General features: G+C 44.9%; 1 protein-coding gene across 12 annotated transcripts in view; it reads left to right on the top strand.

Annotated features, from left to right (window-relative positions):
* Positions 1-10,164: 10,164 nt before the first annotated feature.
* ADNP (activity dependent neuroprotector homeobox) overlaps positions 10,165-21,093 on the top strand; it is a 33,100-nt gene continuing 22,171 nt past the window's right edge. For 3 of the 12 annotated variants that reach the window (XM_076351835.1, XM_076351845.1, XM_076351846.1), the window contains exons 1-4: positions 10,165-10,342; positions 13,279-13,328; positions 15,598-15,720; positions 20,728-20,886. Coding sequence is in view for 1 of the 12 variants with exons in the window: in XM_076351846.1 (XP_076207961.1) it covers positions 20,850-20,886 (37 nt within the window). In the remaining 11 variants the exon portion in view is untranslated. Of the gene's footprint in view, positions 10,343-11,593; positions 11,612-12,121; positions 12,296-13,278; positions 13,329-15,597; positions 15,721-19,023; positions 19,571-20,727; positions 20,887-21,093 lie in introns of those variants that run through there. The other 9 variants (XM_076351839.1, XM_076351837.1, XM_076351836.1 and 6 more) reach the window with 9 other exon arrangements.

Here is a 21,093-nt window from a genome sequence, read left to right on the forward strand (position 1 = left end):
AGCAAAAAGACTGTATATTTCTTCAAAAAGAAGGGGACTGGGCTGCAGACAACTCGGTGAATGTTGAATGCGCTTTCAAAAGTTGTCTTACAGTAAGTTTTAAAAGCCTGAACTTCAGAAAGAGGTAGCTGCTGTTCGTGCATTTGACCCTCCATGCACTTGTAGAGGGGAGAATCATAAAATAGTATGCTGTTAATGTTGAGTTAGGAAAAAAAAAAAACCCAGAATCTTTGCCCAGAACTGGCCTAAATCACCTCTCTCTTCATCCTTTCCCACATCTCAGCCTGCAGTACTTTCTTTCCAATGAGTTTCTCTGCTGAGGTGACTAAAAACATCTGGTTCTAAAGTATTCCCTGTCTTTGAGCACTTAGATCTGGCACTTTAGAACCTCACCAGTACTCCAACAGTGTTCTGTACATAGAAAACCATTGCAAAAACAAGCTCTAAAACTGTATTCTATTGCTGACCTTTTCTCTTGCATGCACTGCTGTGAGAGTTCATGAAAAATAACTATCGTAATACTGTAACCAGCGTTCAGAGCTCTAATAGAGGTCCTTCTTTAATAAAGCTAGTATCTTTTCAGCAAACAATGGGATGAAATAGCCGTCACTTAGTGCTACTTAAACTGTTTTTTACTTACAACCCCCCTGCTATGGTGTCGTGGTTTAACCCCAGCTGGCAACTAAGCCCCACACAGCCACTCGCTCGCTCCCCCCCGGTGGGATGGGGGAGAGAATCAGAAGAGCAAAAGTAAGAAAACGCGTGCATTGAGATAAAGACAGTTTAATAGGGAAAGCAAAAGCCGCGCACACAAGCAAAGCAAAACAAGGAATTCATTCACTCCTTCCCATGGGCAGGCAGGTGTTCAGCCACCTCCAGGAAAGCAGGGCTCCATCACGCGTAATGGTGACTTGGGAAGAAAAATGCCATCGCTCCAAATGTTCCCCCTTCCTCCTTCTTCCCCCAGCTTTATATCCTGAGCATGACGCCACATGGTGTGGAATATCCCTTTGGTCAGTTGGGGTCAGCTGTCCCGGCTGTGTCCCCTCCCAGCTTCTTGTGCCCCCCCAGCCTGCTCGCTGGTGGGGTGGGGTGAGGAGCAGAAAAGGCCTTGACTCTGTGTCAGCACTGCTCAGCAGTAACGGAAACATCCCTGTGTTATCAACACTGTTTCCAGCACAAATCCAGAACACAGCCCCATACTAGCTACTGTGAAGAAAATTAACTCTATCCCAGCCAAAACCAGCACACATGGTCAGGGACACCTTCCACTAGACCAGGCTGTTCAACAGAAACTCTTTGAGTTACTTGAATTTGTTCTCAGCTTCTTTTAATCAAGTCTCTTTGTATTTGAAGACCACCTATGTAAATTCTTAACATAAACCCAAAAATTTTAAAAGTATATGTATTGTAGGGGAAGAATAGCTTATAATGTAAGAAGGAAGTTATGCAGGAATGGCTATACTATCTCTTACAGTGCTCAACAATGGATGCAGAATGAAAGCAAGTAAGAAACACGGCTAGTATGACCTTTGCCCAAACACACCAACAGTCAGTAATGCAGGGTCTTTTGGAGCCAGATATCAAGAAGGTCTGGACCTTTAAATGGTTCCTTGTTTTTTCTAAGAATTTGATTGCTTTTTGAATCCATTTAAAGTTTTGGCTTCTACAGCGTCCTATAGCAATGAGTTCAACAATTTTAATACATGTATTTTTTGAAGTACTTTCTTTTGTTTAAGCTTACTGCCTAATAAGTTCATCAGATGTTCTCAGTCAGTGGATTGAGAGCAGCCCTGAGGAGAAGGACTTGGGGGTGTTGGTTGATGAGATGCTCAACATGACCCAGCAATGTGCGCTCGCAGCCCAGAAAGCCGACCGTATCCTGGGCTGCATCGAAAGAAGTGTGGCCAGCAGGTCAAGGGAGGATACTCTCCCCCTCTACTCCGCTCTCGTGAGACCCCACCTGGAGTACTGCATTCAGTTCTGGGGCCCCCTGGAAAGAAAGACATGGACCTGCTCGAGCGGGTCCAGAGGAGGGCCACGAAGATGATCAGGGGGCTGGGAGCACCTCCCCTGTGAGGACAGGCTGAGAGAGTTGGGGTTGTTTGGCTTAGAGAAGAGAAAGCTCCAGGGAGACCTTATAGCAGCCTTCCAGTACTTAAAGGGGGCCTACAGGAAAGATGGGGAGGGACTCTTCATCGGGGAGTATAGTGATAGGACAAGGGGTAATGGTTTTAAACTGAAAGAGGGGAGATTTAGATTAGATATTAGGAAGAAATTATTTACTGTGAGGGTGGTAAGGCACTGGAACAGGTTGCTCAGGGAAGCTGTGCATGCCCCATCTCTGGAAGTGTTCAAGGCCAGGTTGGATGGGGCTTTGAGCAACCTGGTCTAGTGGAAGGTGTCCCTGCCCATGGCAGGGGGGTTGGAACGAGATTATATTTATGGTCCCTTCCAATCCAAACCATTCTATGATTCTAGTATTCTATGTTCCCTATTTCTTGTTTCCTATTTGCCTTTTCCTATTATTTTATAGACCCTGCTTATCCCCTCATCATACTCAGTCTCATGTTTCTAATTTCCTCAGACAAGAAGCCACACCACACATTGCTATTCTCAAAATGTTAGTAGCAGACTATAGTAGAACAACAGTTCTACTATAATCTTTAGAGATCAGGTACCTAGAACTCCATACAGTGTCTTAAATATTCATGTACTAGGGATTTATATAGTGGCATTTTAGTTTTCAGTTCCTTTCTTAATACCACTGCAATACTCTACGTGCCTTGTTTTGGCCACCACAAAACACCGACTTGACATTTACAGAGAATCTTTCATTTTATGTCCCTGGTTTTACAGTTCCACATAAATCAGCTTTTCTTAATTACATCCATATTCATTTCCTATGAAGGCACAAATGCTCTGCTAATGTACTTTCTCTATTATACTTTCTTAGGAATCTGTGTCTGCAAGCACTCAATCATTTGGCAAGAACAGGAGTTTTAATTCCTTCCTGGCTTAAATCGGTATATATCATGGATATATTTGGTTGGGCATGTTTAGTGAAGAGGGGGAAGAAGGTAACTCACATTTTGCACCAGTAATACTCACTTTCCCCTGAACGGCAAACTGATTACCTCCATTGGCAGACAGGCAAAGGCTCTAGGAAGATGTCTTGTTCTGTTATCGTGGGCTAGAGATTCAATGTGATGTATGAAAACTCTTACACAGCAGGCTCAGTTGTTCAAATCCATTAGAACAGCCAAAACACATGCTAAACTTCAAGCATGCAGTCCCAACAGACTTGAAGTTAAGGAAGAATGGGTTGTGGAGTTTTGCATGGCATATCATTAGGATTATCCTTGACCTAAGTTTGGTGCTTGCACTCTGCTTTGAGAGTACTTCTGAATGCACGTCCCCAGTCAGAGCTCGGCTGAGTGACTTAAGCAGCCCTGTATTAGCGTGAAGTTTTTTATCAGACAATCTAGAGGCCCCGCTGTGAGATGAAACACGTAACTGGGGGCTACTAAAATTGATACCACGTCTTGTCCAAGGACTTAGCACCTGATCAACTATAGTACATGGCAGCTGGACTGTGAGCAGCTGTGGTTTCCTCATGCCCCTAACACCCTCAACAGCCCTGCCTCAGGGATATGCAATACAGGTTCATAGCCCGAGGTATGGATTTTGTCACTCTTAGTCATATGAAGATTTAGATACGGAATTCACAAGGTCAAGCAGTTTAATCCCTCTGACCTAGCTCATTATGATTCTGAAGCTGGGACTACCACTTCAGACAACCAAGGCCTGATTAATGTGTCCAACTGAATGTGAAACCAGTATCCAAATGAGATCCCTAGCTTATCTGTTTTGGGTCTTGTGGGTGAGCATTTGTCTGATCTGAGGTTGGAGGGAGTCGGCTTCAGTTTTGGTTTGTTGTTTTTTTTTAAATCTGAGGCTTTAATCTGAGCCTGCAATAAAGATGTACCGAGTTGCCAATATAAGCATTATAATAAAACATATTTTCCAGTGGACTGTGTAGCAAGCCAACTGCAAGGTTGCACAACCTTCTGCATATCAACAGTAAAAAATAATGATGACTAATCAATAATATTTATTTAAGGATCTATCAAGATTCCAACTATAAGCCTGGATTGAAATCTTGGCACAAATGAATTAAATGACAGATTGCCTACTGAGTTCAATACATTGATGACTTCAGCAACAGCTTTTCAACAGTTAGCATTCCAGAGTTCTAGGCAAATTTTAACATTAGGATCAGTATGAACAGGGTATACACAGACAAGAGGATTGCTTATCAAACTTTATCATTGTTTTACGACGTATTACCTCCAAGGTGCCATGCTGTAGAAGACATGAATAAAGAAGGTAATCACAGAACTTCTGTAAAGCACAGAAACTTTTTGAGCATCATTTCCTCCTCTGTTCCTGCCACATTTTACCTTCTTTCTTCAGGCATGGTGGCCATTTATAACTTCTTATAGATTGTGATTGTTACTGTTCAGGGGAAAATATATTGGGACTGGAGAGAAGGAAACCGAATTGCAACTTTTAATCCAAAATTAGATCTGAAAACTCAGCACTTGAGAGAGGAATTTCAACAAAGCAGCAGTGGGCAAAGATGATAAAATGGAAGGTTATCCCTGCAAGACTAGTTGCACTGGCTGTTCAACAGAAATTGGTACAATGGTGCATCATAATAAAAAAGAAAAACAACCTTGTGTTTGGCTCACAAACTTCTTCCCTGTTTTGACTTTTTGCAAACGTGTCACACCCCTAGGAGGTGAACCCAGACAAAACCACAGTTGAGAACTTGATGTTTCCTGGGAAGCTGAGGATGGTTATCTAGCTCCTAAAATGCTGTGCTCTCGGGAAGGCCAAAATCTGAGCACTAAATGGTGCTTCTACTTTTGTTCCAGAACAGGAAAGATCTTGGCTGAGCTCCTACAGTCACTGCTTGAGAATGCTTTGGGGTCTTCTGTCCCACTACTTCTGTGCAACTACTGGGGGGATACCCAGGAAGAAAATAACCAGATTTACTTACCACATGGTGAATTTCATGTCATGACTGCGATGTGTTTGGAGAGCTCTCGTTTCTAGTCCAGTTTTCCATTCTGCTCGCTCTTGCAAAGGCGGCGTATGGCAGTACTTGTGATGGGTGGATCCTGTCTAAATAATTATATTACTTATTGTACAATGCAGAGGAAGTAAAAAAGACAAGCTGCTTGAAAGTGATAAATTATTGAAATACTGAAGTTAGGTGATTTTTCAATTTCAATCAACGTCTTTCATTAAGTAAGTCCTACCTGAATGCAGTGTTTCTGAAAGCATTGACAACATGCAAGACGTCAATCCTGTATCCACAGAAAGAATGTAGTTTGTCATGGCAGTACAGCATCACCTCCAAAGAACATGATACTTGACTGACCAGCTTCCAAGTGAAATTTAAGTGTTGCTTATGACAGATAAATTTCTTATTGGTCTAAGAGATCAACCTTTCCTTTCAAGTTATCCCAACCAACTAAGCAAACCTATCTCAAGCAGCTGTAATCACACACCTGCTCAATATGACTATCTTCTTAAAAAACAAGGAGAAAAGAAGGCACGTACTCTGTGTCGAGGGATAGTTCTTCTCTACTTTCATCTTGATACAGACTAAATTGGGTTCCTTCCTGGTGACTCTTCCCAAAGCCATCTTCATGGAAGAAGGTTAGAGAATGCTGACAGGTGACGAAGTGTCTAAACAGCATAGGAGCTAGATGGCTTAATGGGTCTTAAAGATCATTGTGAGACCAGTGATCTTAATGCTGCTGAGGATTAACTTACTTTGTATTTATTATATAACTAATTATGTTAGGTGCTTAAAGCCATTGATAGTTGTCTTAATTATTTTGCATTTGAATAAAAACCATAGTACTGCTGCTAAACTAGTACAATTATGAATCTGGGCACAATTTTGACCTGGATCAGTAGCACAACACATGTTGAATTATACCTATTCAAGTTGGGGATGCTAATTGTCTCCCCTCTGGTGTTAAGTGTTTAGTCTCTTACAGTGCTATGATTTTACTGATTTCTCTAGTGGCCATAGTCTATTGTGAGAAACAATACCCAATTCTGTAATATAAAAAGTATATTAAGACTATTATCAACCTTTGCTTCATTTTCTTCATCTCACCCTGTACACACAGGAGAAAAATGGGCTCAAGACTCCTTTTCTCCTTCTTGCCCACTGCTTGAATTTTACCTTTAAAATCAATCTTTTCATACAAACTTTGTATTATTCTCATCTTTCTTTTCTAACTCGCTGTTGGCAACTGTCATACTCTGCAAACCATCACGAAAACTCTCACTGAACTAAATGAGAACAAGATCTTGTCCATCATTGGAGGACTGCTTTCTGCAAATACCGTCTCATCTCTCCCCCCGGTTTTTTCAGCCCTGTCATTGCAGACTTTACCCCAAAGCAGGCAGTGGCTCACATTTGCTCAAACTGCTGCTGCTACATTATCTTTCCCTCCTGTTGTTCCCTGCCTTGCCTTAAAAAAACTTTGCCTGCATCACCCATCTTGTGCACTGAGTGGGTATTTTTGCCTTCTGATGCTCTTCTTTCCATCCATATCGAATTTAATTCCCCCTCACACCAAATTCCAGTTCCTGAACTCTTCATAAATTGTTTTCCATACTCTTTTTGGCCCTAATTCTGGACTGGGTACCACCATCACGGCTGGAAATGCTATTTCCAGCTGGAAATTCCTTGATATTGTTGATATTGAGGAAGCGGTTAGAGGACTCTATCTTCAGCTGCTCTGGCTGCCAGCCTAGCCTGGAGGCTTCTTCTGATAAGTATCAAGAAACTACAGCAAGATACAAAATTACTCTGATATTTGTACTCACACCCAGAATTCAGGCCCTGGAAAGATGTCCAAAAGCCTATTCAGTTCTCCTGCCTGGATTCCAACTATTTCTCCTTATGCTACTGTATCCTTTGCACGTATCTTCATGTTGTGTTCATTCCCTTAAGTATCTATCAAATATAATTTCTATTTCCAATTGCATTACCGTGTTCCATTACGCTCAGTTCCCCTAACCTTCAGACACTTCTCACTATGTTTTCTCAAATTCAGCCCTTAGATTACAAGGTCTATGGGTCAGTGATTTGTTTTTCCGGCGCTGTTGTATTTTTACACATTTTTTTTCTGTTGCTGTTGTATTTTCCTAGAAATTTCTTTTCTATGTGTAATAAATCCATGCTCGAGCCCTGAAGTGTGGTGGTGACACATACAGTCAGGTAAATGGGACAATCCTCTCCAGCCTTGCCCATCTTCCGCGCATAACCAAATGACCCAAGAATGTCTTGCAGCCTCAAATCTAAATCGGTGCTTGCTAACTTCCCTTTCTCTTTTCTGCTAACACAATACATTTTCTCAGTTAAGTATTCGTCTATACAGCCAAAAGCATCATATGGACGTACAACTCTCAGCAGGTGAGGCAACTGCAGTAGTTATCATTCTTCACTCCAAACCTGTTAGAATTGTTTATCGTCATGGTTTGTTTTCTCTCAGAAAGAAGGACAGTTTGTGTAACACTACTGTATTAAATGTGCTGCAAACATTTCTCCCTTTCTTCTAAAATTTAAATTAATTTTAAGAAGAAAACCGAAGTCTGACTAGTAAAAGACAAGTTCGGTAAGTAAAAGCGTGTTATAATGCACCACCAATAAGTGATTGCTAAAAAGTGGTCAGTGGTAAAGCATAAATAAAAACGTCTCAAAACAGGAAGGTCCTAAAGTGTGTTTGGGGTTGTGTATTTTAGTCGGTAGCAATCAAACTGGCTTAAGTGCCATGAAGTTAGTCGATAGCTTCTGAATATGGTACTGACTGAACGACGTTTCAGAAATGCTTTCCAACATGCTTTCTTAATCGCGCCATCAAAGAAAAAAATAGCTCCTCTCGGAAGGCACACTGACGTTGTTATAGAAAAACCAAACCAGCTTTCTTTGCTTTTCTTAGTTGCGACATATTTCACATACGTATATCGCAGAGGAACTTTTAAGTACCTCAGTTCTAGAACCCTTTTAATGCTAAAGCACAAGCTTTGCTTTTGCAGATAAGTTCAGTCTATTTCCACTCTGTTGTAAAAGAAAGACTCTTTCCGTGACTGATTCTTATGACCACTAATGTGAAGATACCATGAAAGTACCTGCTGAAATTTGCAGACAGTGACAAATAGCGTACTTCTAAATTCTGCTGAACTAGGAAGTCTTAAAGCATGCTAACAAATAGAATAAAATGTCACTAAATTCTTCATAAAAGCTATTTATGGGAATTGTGATAAACACAGTGGTGTACAGACTTTCAGGATATCGGTCACTTGAAAATGTAGGAGATCCTGGAGTTTTATGAAGTCTAAGTAATTTATGACAACTTTTGAATGCTGTTATACTTCAGGCAATGATTCAAAAACACGGACTTTTCTTTCTAGTATTGTAAGGTTTAACCAGGATACGTATCACTCTGAACGAGAAAGGTTTTGAATGCTGAGGGTGGAAGGAATTATGCTTTACTTCATCCTCCAAGTGTTTGTGTATTTTTGAAGTAACAAAAGCCATCATTCCCTCTCACGTGCAGAATTTTTTTTTTACTGTGCTATAGAATCGGGCCTCGTTTGTGGAAGAGGTCTTGAGATGCGCGTTTGTCTTGATCCACAAGGAAGAAACGCATGTGGGGTCTGGTCATGATCCAGACGTTACTGCTCCGAAATGACACTTGTGAAGTCCATTCTCTGTCTAACCGCTGTATGCGTGTGAACACGCATGCACGAAGCTCACCAGAAACATGACAGACATCCACCTTTGGACGACTGCTCGCCTTCACTAAATTAAGCCATAGTATCATGAATTTAGATTTCAGAGACCGGCAGTGCGTAAACCAGACACGTCCTCCGTCACCTCACCAAATTTCCTGACTAATCTCCTAACAGTTTACGGGAGATTTTGCAGCGCCCGACCCCAGTGAGGCACTCAAAATAGCCATCCCCTCATTCGAAGCCTCCCTCCCTTGGGCTGCGCCCGGCCCGCAGCTTACCCCGGGTCCGAGTCCCGGACCGGGACCAACCGGCCCCGGCCGCCCCGCAGCGGGGTGCGACGGGTCTGGCAGGGCACGCCCGTGCCCGGGCCGCTCCCAGGCGCCCGCCCGGCGCCCGAGGCGGGCCGCCTCGAGGCCGACGCGAAGGGAAAGGCGGCCCCGGCGCCTCAGGCCGCGCCGCCGGCTGCGCTGTCCATGGTGTGAGGCGAGGCGCGGGCGCCGGGGGCTCCGCCGCGGGGCGCGGGGCCGGGCGGGGCGGGGCGCGGTCCCCGGAGGCCGCCGTGCGCGGGGTGGCCCCGCCCCGCCCCGGGGGCGGGCTGCGGCGCGGCGGCGGCGCGCGGAGGGGAGCGGGCGCGCCCTGAGGCGCCGCCGGGGCCGCCGCTCGCCGCGGCACGAGACCGTGTGCTCACGGCCGCGCGGTCACGTGCGCGCACCGCGGTCACGTGGGCGTGTTGCTCGCCAGGCGCGTGCCCCCGCCCCGGCGGCGGAGGCCCCTCAGGACAGGATGTAGTCCCGGCTGGGGGCGGCGGAGGGATAACCGGGCGGCGTCAGCTCCCTCCCCGGACCCAGCCGCAGGGCGCGGCGCCTCCTAGCGGGGCCGGGGTAGATCCCGCCGCCGGCGGCGGCGGCGGCTCCCTCCGACTCTCTCGCGAGAGCCCCCCCGCTCGGCGGGGTTATGTAACCCGCCCGCCCGCCGCCGCCGCCGGCGGGGCGCGGCCCGCGGGGCGGGATGGGGCCCAGGCCAGCGGGAATCCACCGGGGCTCGGGCCCCCTCCCCCCCGGGGCGCGGCCCCCTCCCCTCCCGCCGGACAATGAGTCCCGTATGCTAATGAGAGTCTCGCGTCACTTCCGCTCTTTCTCGGCCGCCATCTTGGCCAGGGCAGGTTCTGGGCAGGAGGGACCCGGCTGTATTGTCTGCAGGGCGCCCAGGGAGCCCCCCCCCCCCCCCCCCCCGCCCCGGAGCCCCACACCCCCCGCCCCGGGGACCGAGCCCAGTGAAGCCGCCGCCGCCGCCGCCCCCGCCCCCCGGGACCCGCTCACCATAGGCCACCCCCCGCACACTCGCTCCCCCGCCATCCAGCCCCCTTTGTCTCCCCCGCGCCGCCGCCGGCTCCGCTCCGCCCGCCCGCCCAGGGACCCGGGCGGCGCCAGGGAGGCAGCTCCGCGCACCCCCACCCCCAGCTAGAGGTGCCGGGGGAGCGCCCGCCCTCGCCGCTGAGGAGAGCCCCGGTCAGGTAGGTGTGTGCGTGAGTCCGCGGTCCGACCCGGGCGGGGGCAGCCCCCGCCCGCCCCCTCCCTCCCTCCCACCCTCCGCCCGGCGGTGCCGCGGCCCCCGGCAGCCCCGTCCCCCACCCCGCCGGCGGGGCGGGAGTCCCGCGACCGCCCCGAGGGGCAGGAGCCCCGCGCCGAGCCCGCCGCCCTGCCCGCTGCAGCCGGGGGGCTGCGGAGTTGGCAGGCGGGCCCCCTCCCCCGGCCGCACACATGTTGAAGAGACTTCGCCGCCTCACGGAGGCCGGTTCCGCTCCGGCCGGCTGCGGGGACCGCTACGCTGCCGGCTTCCCTCCCTTCTGCCCGAGGCCCGCGCGGCAGATGCGGTCCCAGCCGCCTCCCTTCCCCCTCCCGGTAGGGGGGACCACACACGGATGTGTCCCGAGAGCGGCTGTGATGGCGGGGGCTGCGCTGGCGGTAAGGCGAAGTGAACGGGATGCTGAGTCGGTGAATGGGTCCGGCATCCCGGCGCTGCCTGCAGCGTGCCGGCAGCCGGGCGCAGGTCCCCGCCGGCGGAGTTGGCGCCGGAGCCGGGTCGGAGGGCAGCGGGGTCTGCCGTGCGATGAATGGGGAGCAGCCTCCCTCCCGCAGCCGAGGTGTCTCTGCCTGCGGGAAAAGGCGCGATCCGCGGCTGGTATCCCGAGCCGAGGACCAGCTGCAGGATGGAGCAACCTCGACGCACCCATCCCTCCTTTCCCTACCCTGGGCTATAGTTACCGACACCCGTTTCTCAGACAAAGGCGGGGGAAATCAAACCCTAAAGCCTCGCTCTGCTGCCGGGAGCTGCACCCCCCCTTGTCACGCACCCCCTTCACTTGGCGGCCGCAGCCCGGGGACGGAGGAGTCAGAGGAGGGGGGCGAGATTACCGAACCAAGTACCACGGCGCACGCGATGCTGGGGGTGCCCCCCCACCCCGTTAAATCGGTATTGTTGCTCCCGGTTTATGGCCGTGGAAGAAAAATACCAGCCCCCACCCAAAATGCACCGCAGCCCGGTCGGCGGCGGGGAGCGGAGTGCGGGAGGGAGGCAGTAGGGGGCGCCCTCCCCTCGCCGGGCAGGGCTGCGGCGGCGGGGGGGGCGGGCGGGGGCGGGCGGGCGGCGCGGCCGCCAAGCGCCGTCCGCGGCCCCGCCGCGGGGGTTGCCCCGGCCCCGCCGCCGCGCTCCGGCCCCCGGAGCCGGGCGGGACGGGCCCCGGCGTCGTACCTGCCCTCCCGGAGCCGACCTCTCCCGCCCGGTGGGGGCCTCGGGCCGCTGCCGTAGCGATCGGGGGGCAGTGCCGGGGTTGGCGGCGCGGGAGGGTGCGCGGATCGGGAGCACACGGGGGATCCCGGGCGGTTTTGCGAGGCGCGAGGGTCAGCGGAGGATGTCAGTAATCGTGTCAAAACTTGGTTGTGGCTTGCGGTGCCATTTGCTTTATGAACTTGCATGGCTTTTATCACCCGTTCTGAGCGCATGGCTGCAGCGGCAGAAACTTGTAGTGTGAGGCGTTGCTAAAGCATCGAGTGCTTTGTCTGGGGCCGTGGCGAGAGTCCGGATAACTGGGCACTTTGACGTTTTGATAGTCTTTGTTTATTGGATGTACTTAAGCCATTCGGTAGGTGTGAGAGAGGCTCTCGTTACTTTCAGAGAAATTCCCTTTTTTTTTTTTTTAAGGTTGTTTTTATTAGCCTATGTTTCTATTTATTTTTACTGCTATTTTCTATTTCTAGTTGGAGGTACAAGGTGTGAGATAATGGAGACACGTGATTCCTACCTGTCAGGGTAGCGTGGACCAACCCTAGCTGGCTCCTGTGTAGCACAGCCTGTGTGTGCTGCAGGCCACCTGCCCTGTTTCCTCTTGCAGGGTCTCAGCTACTTGGAAAAACTTTCACTTGGGGACCCTGGTAACTGTAATAATTCCAAGTTGCCATTCTTCTAGGTGAGGAAGATGGATCATCCTGTTTAAAAAAACAGAAAAGCTTTTTTTTTTTTTTTGCTTTTAATAACAAAACAAACCAAGGCTTGGTTTCTTTTTAGATGTGCGTTTGCAGATGTTGGGCAGTAATTTGATGTCAGCAGATCAAGATCTACCGTGACCTGTGTTGAAATCTTAAAACGTTAAAAAGAGACAACAGAAGAGAAACATACTATTGTTAATAAAATTGCACTTGAGGCTGATGCGTTGTAACATGATTGTTACCTTTCCTGAAGATGATTACAGCAAATACTTAAATAAACTTCAGTCAAAATAGAGGTGTCTTTTTCGACACACGACGAATAACTTGTTCTCCTCCAAAAGTAATACTAAGCCAAATGTTTTTGTACTTTTTTTTTAATAGTAAGCTGCCCTTTACTAAAATTTAATATTTCTTAATTAACTTTTAAAAATGACTTTTTGGTATCTAATAGAAATGAGATGCTTCCAGTTTTCAGGGACAACTCTCTGCGATCATTGCAAACTGATACATTTTTAGTGCTCCATTATTAAAGAAAACCTTTTTTTTTTTTTTTTTTAAACTTGAAGTGATGGTCCATCAGACAGGTTTATAGAAAGCATCTCTTTAGGTTACTGCTGTTTATGCTTGAAAGTATATTGTGTGGAACTACTAGAGCTTAAAAGTCATTAAGAGCTTGTAAGATCACTTGTGTTAGGTTTTAGGAGGGAGGTGTTTGGATATGCAAGGTGTGGGGAAGGTGAAAGGTGGCTGTGTTGCCTGTAGGTAAGACAGACAAGGTGAACAGTGTCTGCTGCTCCGAGTGCTTAGGAATGAAAAACCTTCACAGGAGAGGAACTTCTCGACTGTTTTGGAAAGTTCATGCCCTACAGCATTAAGCATTAGCTGCACAAACAAAACATCTAGGAAGACTGTATATGCTCTTCAGGATGAGATGAATAACTTAATTTTTTTTCTGTATATGTAGGATAGAAGTTACCAGTTGTCAGAAGATGCCCATTAGCATTGTCAGAATTGGTATGTGTCACTTACAGTGGTATATTACAACAGCATTTTAATTAAGCTTTAATAGTATAATGTAGCATTTGTTAGGTACTTGCCAAACTGAACTCTACAGTTACTGAATTCGCTATTAAATTCTAGATGAATGCACGTACAAATTTTCTGTGGAAGGTAAGTTGTGCTTCTGACACACTGCAGAGTGAATAATAGATGATTATTCCCAACCCAGCTTTACCGCTCCATAATAGTAGTAAATATTGAAAGTAAATATTAAAATTCAAAGTAGCATTCTTGGAATACATAACCACATCTGAATCTTATCAGGAGTCAAAAGTCATATAGTCCAAACGTGTATTTTGTAACTTTTTATAAAGATGGCAGCTGAATTGATTGATGTAAAGAAAGAAATTGGAACAAATGATTTTGTGGGAGCAAAGACAGTGCTCATGGGTTAATGTGTTTATTTTGAGGTGGCTGCAAATAAGATTTAGCTTAGATTTAGATAGGAAATTTATTGGGTTTTGTTTCCACACACACCACCACCCCCCCCAGAAAGGGGAAGTTATCTTTGCGCCACTAGAAGTTGGCGCAAAGAAGTTGGTTTGAGAGACAAAATTTTGTACGTCAGGAATGAACAAAACAGTATCAGTTATGATGAGGATGATAGTCTAAAGTCTGTAGGACATGGCTGCCAGGGAAGAGGCAGTGAATAGCTATAGGGCTGCAATTGATCGGCTGATAGTGTGGTCCACAGGTGTCATTTGCGCTACTTTATCTGCATGGGCAAAGATGGGGTATTTTTAAAATTATTAGTTCAGCTGAGTTTTTATATTAATTATGCAATGTTTTCTGGGATTTTTTTTTTAAGATGCATGTAACATGCTTATTTAAAAAGATAACAGCTGACTATGTTGGCCCACATCTAAACGAGCGCTACAGTATTTTTGATTATGTTAAATTAAGATCTGCTCTATGCTTAGATTTTTTTTATATGTTGAGTATGTTTTTTATTAATGTAATTGTAACAGTATAATTGTTAATGTGGAGGTAGTCCTGCTCATATAAATAAATATGTTGATACAAGTGTATGTTTCCTGATAATAGCATGAGCTATGGAGATGAGAACAAAAGGTACTGGTTTAAGGATAATGTAATGTAAATGTCTGAATATGCATTGGAAGAAAAAGAACTTCTGATTAAGTTAATTAAGTTTAAAAAAAAAAAAATCCTGTACCTTCTGTATACATAGAAGGTTTGTTTGACTCACCTGACACATTTTGGAAGAATGCCCTTGCTTTCCTAGTCAGGATGGCCAAATTGACCTGTTCATTTTGAACATTCAGGAAGTACTTAGATCTGGTATAAAAACCAAATAAATGTTCTAGATTTGAATAAAGACATTTTTAGAGAGGGTGTAACTCTTATTTATCTACCTGAGGGCCATATGCCTCAAGGAAAAAACTACATTGGTCAGAGCTTCGCTATAGCTAGCTGATGTTGAAAGGCAAACACAAGGCTTGAATGTAGTGTCTCACTCTTATTTCACATTAGTGCTTCTGAATGTGTATGACGGTTGATGGTTTTGAATAAGAGTGGAGTAAATACCATTCTTTCTGCAGTGAGTCACTTTCAGTTACCACCAATTATATCCTTACTTTTTTTTTTAAGGTGGCATTAAAGATGATTTGGATGAAAACTGATACTGGCTGTTGGGTCCTAAACCTGTGTAGTTGACTCTGTGAACACATCACACCTGCAGGTTCTTGGCTATCCAGATCATGTAGCAGAATGTTTCATTTAAAATCTACTTCTCAAGTAGTATCTAAAACGATTTACAAGAAATAGAAATTAAGTAACTGTGTAAACAGCCTGTCCACTGAAGTAATACTCTTCAGCTCAGCCAGCCATTTAAATGTAGGAAAGGGCACGCTCTCAAGCCTGGCTTCACTGTTTGATGCTTCTTCCCTACCCCCAGCTCCTCATCTCTCTTTCAGGTCTCAGCCTTCAGGCATTCTTTCTTTCACCCCTTTTTACCTCTTCTGTGTATTAATTTCTGATGTGACTCTGGATCTGATAGTTCTTAGCTTGTGCTGCAGCTAGGCCAAAGAAGTTGTTAGTGATGCAGATTCATAGCAGCAACAGTAAGGGGGCAAAAAGTCTCTTGAAATCTAAGTAGGCAAAATAATTGTCTTAAAATGCTTTTTTCCCCCTAAAACGTCAAACTTAAGTTTGTGATCTTTTTGTTTTGTTTTGTTTCCCCATTCCTGCTGCTGCTGCTATGAAGCCTTTTGAATATCGAAGGTTCCTGAGTCAGACCGAAGACAGCAGTAGCTGAGGTGGATTAACGCTGGAATGTAGTCAGGGATTGGAACACTTGGGAGCTATGCTTAGACAGAAAGGGAAAGAGGTAAGAAATGTGAAGTGGTAAGACTGATTTTAAGCTCTTGTTTACAGACTTTACCCAATTGTGTAATGCTAGCATTTGTGCATAGCGTGTGTGAAGTGGTAAGGCAAAGGAAAAACAATTAGCATCAGCCTACTTCACAGACTATTTTTACACTTTAAATATTCAGATGCTAGCCAGTTGGCGAGATCCCTTCAATATCTAATATATCTACTATCTGAGAAAGCATGTATTGGCAGGGTTTTGGATGAGCTTGTAAAAGTATTTGTATGCTCTCTTTTTGTTTCGTTGATTTGTTCTGCCACTTATACCAGCATGCAAGCAATGCATTTTACTAGTTAGGACACACTAAGGGGTGCAGTTTGACTATTGGTTTAAATATATCTGTGTCTGCGCTGCCACTGGAAGGGGTGGTGTGAGCCGCGCTTCCTGCCACCTTACTTGTACCAGTCCTAGCACTTCTGCTGGGGTGAGCGAAGGAACTGCTCTGCCTGAAAAACACTCCTTTTCAGTTGGATCAGGTCTCTGCTCTGGCTGTTGACACAGTGGTGATGTCAGGAAGACATGACACACAAGACAGGACTACTGTTTTCACTTGCAGTCTAATCCGATTGCAGTTTCACAATCAGTGTAATCCAATCATAAATTACGTGTATATTGATTACATGCTTTGTTCTTGCACATTTTACAGACTTCTGTGCCGCTTTAATTATCCAAATGTTTTTGTGAGCTTTGCATTGAAAATTTCAAGATGATTCTTGATTTAATTTAAATGGTAACTGCTAATTCATGAAACATGCTTATATTTCCAAAATAATTTTTATTCTGGGATTGTTCATGCTTAGCTACAATCTAGATGAGGATTATTTTGGAATTGTAGAGCATATTCATGCAGCCTTTTTTCCTGATCACTGAAGTGTGGATGTCATGGAGTAAGCAAATAATATCCTTCGTGCATCAATGATCTCCAGTCTCGATTTCAAATTGCAGCAAGATGTGCAGGCTTTATTACATTTCAAACTGAAAACTTTAAGAAATAGCCCTAAACAAGTGAGGCTATCATATTGAATATGTATATTACATATTGATTTCACTGCACATATGTAGATGCATATAAACGTTTATCTTTTGAGACCTTGAACAGTCACAAAAGATATTTAAGATGGCAGTAGGTGTGTAAGCCTACTTCTTGAGCTGCTAGTGCCTCTAATTTAAAATTTCCTATACACTGAAGTATAGCATGCCCTAGAGAATGGATGCCATTTAAAACTGCTTTTCAGAATGCAGTAGAGATTGCCAGAATTGCTGTGGTTTTTATCATGTGTGTTCAAAAGATCCTTCTTTAGAAAACGTTCAGATTTAGCTAACAGCATTCTTTAACTTACTTCAGCCTAAGTCATCAAAATAAGAAAACCCAGCAGAAATTCCTAGCAGAGTGTAAGGTAGCAGATTATTCCTTGAGAATAGAAATAAGGAGCTGTGGTTCCCAGAGCAATCGAAATTTGGCCATTTTGTGTTTTATATTGGGGCATAGAAATTACATACAGTGTACAGAACTTCTACTACTAAACAAAAGTTGATAAGGAAATAGTTAATTCCCTTTCAGTTTTGCAGTTAGTGTACACACCCACCAGATGGAGCTTCTGGCACCAGTGGAAAATTCCAGAAATCGAGCAAGAATGAGAAGTGAATGACTTAGAAGATCCCTGTATGCTGGACTGCAGAAGATTTTTTTTTAACCTTTAAATAAAAAATGAATGGAGAGTAAGACATATCAGCCTTACTGATTCCTTTCACTAGAACTGTCTTCCATAGAAGTTTTAGCTCTGATGGGAAGTTGGGAGTTCTTAGTGCAAGAGTCACCAAGCTGAAGCTAGACAGTAAGCTCCAAAGAGGTAAAACAGAGTTTCATAAGCCCTTGCTGAAAACTGCATATAACCACTGAAAGAGCATGTTAAGGTTTTTAGCCTAAGACTTTCCTCCAAAGGATTTTAAGTGGGTTTTTTTTTTTTAGTACCGCATTTTAGATGGACTTACCTCCTCTTCTGAAGGAATATTTACATAGGATGTCCAGGGAAGTGGTGTGAAGAAGTCCTTTTTTGACACACAACTTGAAATTTTTTTGGAGGTAGCTGATTTAATCTCTGAAGTGCTTGTTAAATATTTTTAAATTCCTTTTTTGACAAAGGGACTTTTAAGAAATAGACTGTTTGACTGTGAGGGGGAGTTGGGGTGGTTTCATGTGCACAGCGCTGCAAAAGTTTTACAGTGCTTTGACCAGATACCACGAAACACTTGTTGATTTCCTTCGGTTCCAAGAATCTTAGTTTTAAAGCAACATGTCAGGTTTTTCCAGAGGGTTTGATTTGGGTTTTCTGTTCACTTTATATCTTTCTAATGTGCCTAGTCCTGTTTTGGATATAGACACAAGTTAAAGGACCTTGGATATAGACACAAGTTAAAGGGCTTGGGGGCTTGTGCTTGCTGATGTGCTAGCTTAAGGTTGAATCTAAGTGCTGGGTCTAACATGGCAGCTGTGCACACAATTATCTAGCTGGAGTTGAGAGGTGCTTGTTAGACAGAAGTTAGCTGAAGACCATCATGTTACATGGGCAGAAGCTTGGTGTTGCAGATAGTTGAGCTGATAAGGCTGAGGAGGTGAGCTCTGTTTAAAATGTTGCCATGAGAATAGAGCGCGTGCTGTTACAAAACAGCCTCCATCCCAGGATTATAGCGGGCTTGAAAAATGAGCCGTTAGTTGTCTGGCATTTCAGATGTGCTGTTATACTGCAAATCTCATTACCTTCACAGGAGATGTGGGTGCACAGCCCTCTGAAAACTAGGCCAGCAATGCTTAAATAGGGAGGAAAGAGTCCAACAGAAGAAAGTGAAAATGCTTCATGTAAGCCAGTGATAGACATGTTGGGAGTAGACTTCATTCACTCAGTGCAGGGAGGGGAGATACTTAATTGCAACTCTTACCTTTTCAAGGAAGTTTGCACTAGTTTTCAGTTCTTCCAACTTCTCTGTTCTCCCTGATGGTTCTGCTCCTGATCTGCTCACTCTTCCCTGAGATATCTTTCTGCTTCCTGACTGTCACCCACCCTTGCTCAGCTGTCCTGGAATTGTCCGATCCCAGAGTCCCAGCCTCCACCTTGCTGCAGGGACAGGCCATCATTGTCCTCATGTGAATATAGAATATTGTACAGCATCATACTATATAGCATCATTTAACCTGTATATGTGAGGAGGCTGCTTTTCTATTGCTGTGGGAACCATAGGTTAATTTTCTTGCATATTTTTCTTATATTTTAAGATACTTCACTCAATGTTGCACTAACAGCCTTCTCTGCAAATCTGTTTAATGGCTGGCTTTTTAGAGCATGCTGTTAAACGCAGTTAGCTGGGCAAATCATTAAAAGTAGACCTTATTTTAAATGCAGTTGGAATAGGGAGATAAAAAGCACAGTATCAAGAAGCTAACAGTCTTGTTTCATTTTGTCCAGGAACATACAGCTGCTGTCAGCTCTGATACATGCTACTGTGTTGCGCTGTTATATGTAAACAAAGAACTTCTTCAGCTTAAAATACTAGCAAAATAAGGGCTAAAATAAAAGAATTTTGGATTATATAAAGTCAGAGAAATGCCAGATGCTTGGTGATTCTCGTCAGCAACACAATGCAGAGAAATGATACTCAGTCTTCGGGAGGCCCAGTACGGGATGGAGCACTTCCCTGTGCTCAGTATTCGTATCTTCAGACTGATACACTAAATGTCACTGATCTGCTCTCAAGGCTGATCGGGCCTCATCCAGAAGTGTGCTTTCTGCAATGGGGAGTCAGTGGGAGAGAGGTAATTTGGACTTGATAGGGGCACAAATTCTACTTTCTAGTTAGAAAATAATCCAGTATGAAACAAAATAACCCATCATCCTTACCTATTTGAAGATCTGGCTAGTGGTCTTGTTAAAACATGTGCAATATTCAGTTTCGCCTCAATGTGGCATATTGTAAGAATTTTGTCTTTTTAAATTTCTTAGAACACTTTAGTATCTTCTGTTGAAACCATACTTGCTGAAGAAAAACAATCTGTACCTTAAGCTGTGAATGTTCTGTCTGAATAATCAACAGAGATTAAAATCTAACAATTTTAAACAGTAAAACCCCTTATTACTTGGAAAAGTAATTACAAATGACTCAACAAATTTTGCTTTTATAAACTTTAGATTTGGTTGTTCCAGACTTCATGATACTAATGTTATGTCTTGTGTTTCCAGTCTGTTCAAGACTGAGTTTCTGTCCATGGGTGATGTGAGTTGAAGAGGTATCAGTCTTCCTACAGAAGCATAATCATTTACATGCCATTACCCAAAATGGTTTACTTCACATCCTCCTACTAGCAGCATTGTAACTGAAAACTTTAATCTGAATACTTCCCAAATGAATGTATGTCCCTAGGGTTGTGGCTGACAGCCATGTCACCTGTTTGATCTCCCATAGTCTTGTAATTTAAGGTGGGACTGTGTTTGTATGGGAACCTTCTGGGAAAAGTTACCAGTATGAGGAAGTGCTGTTGGTATTTTACTAAGTGTACCTCATCTGTGCAGGGTGCAGCTATGCTGCCGGTACTAATAGCTCAGATGAGGTGTAAGCTGAGGTCCCAACCACTTCAGTCAAAAGGTTATATGAAGTGTGAATCGGAGCATTGGTCTGTGTATCCCGCTGGATTTCTGAATTGGGTAACTTAATTGAAACCTGAGCACCAAAATATTCCTCAGGTAGCATCACCCAGCGGAATCTGTTGTTTTTAAGCCACAAACCTGCTAAAACTTCCTGCAGCACTGTTAACTTGCTGGAGTGCACTCTACGGTAGCTCCGTGTCAGTAAAGGTACCGTAAATGTGGTTTATAATTAGCTTTGGAGTCCTTCGCAATGAAACATGCGTTATAAATGTAAGATTGCCCTTATTACATTTCTTATCTCTTGTCTTTAACACTTTGTTTTGTACAGCAGGATATGATCCTTCTTCTATGTCCGGGCTTTGGCCTCACACAGTAGGTGTAATATAATCGCTGAGGTGGGCGTTCTGGAAGGAGAATTATTTTTGGAGGCTTTTGCATGAAACTTGTCCAATGAGTCTGAGACGCCCAAGCACCATTAATTTTGGAGGTAAATGCCTCATAATATGTACTGAATAGATTGGGAAGAGTTAAGATTTTCATTTGGCGAAGTATGGGCAAAAAATAGTTGAAAGGATAGTTCTGACTGTTTACTTCTGACGTTTGGACGTTTTGAACTTAAAGGAACACCAACCTGAATGCTAGAAAAATTGGGGGTGTGGGGGGCTTTGAGCTCAATCAGTCTGGCAGCTTCACT

Source organism: Aptenodytes patagonicus, chromosome 14 (genome assembly GCF_965638725.1).
Source record: "Aptenodytes patagonicus chromosome 14, bAptPat1.pri.cur, whole genome shotgun sequence".
Lineage (NCBI taxonomy): Eukaryota > Metazoa > Chordata > Aves > Sphenisciformes > Spheniscidae > Aptenodytes > Aptenodytes patagonicus.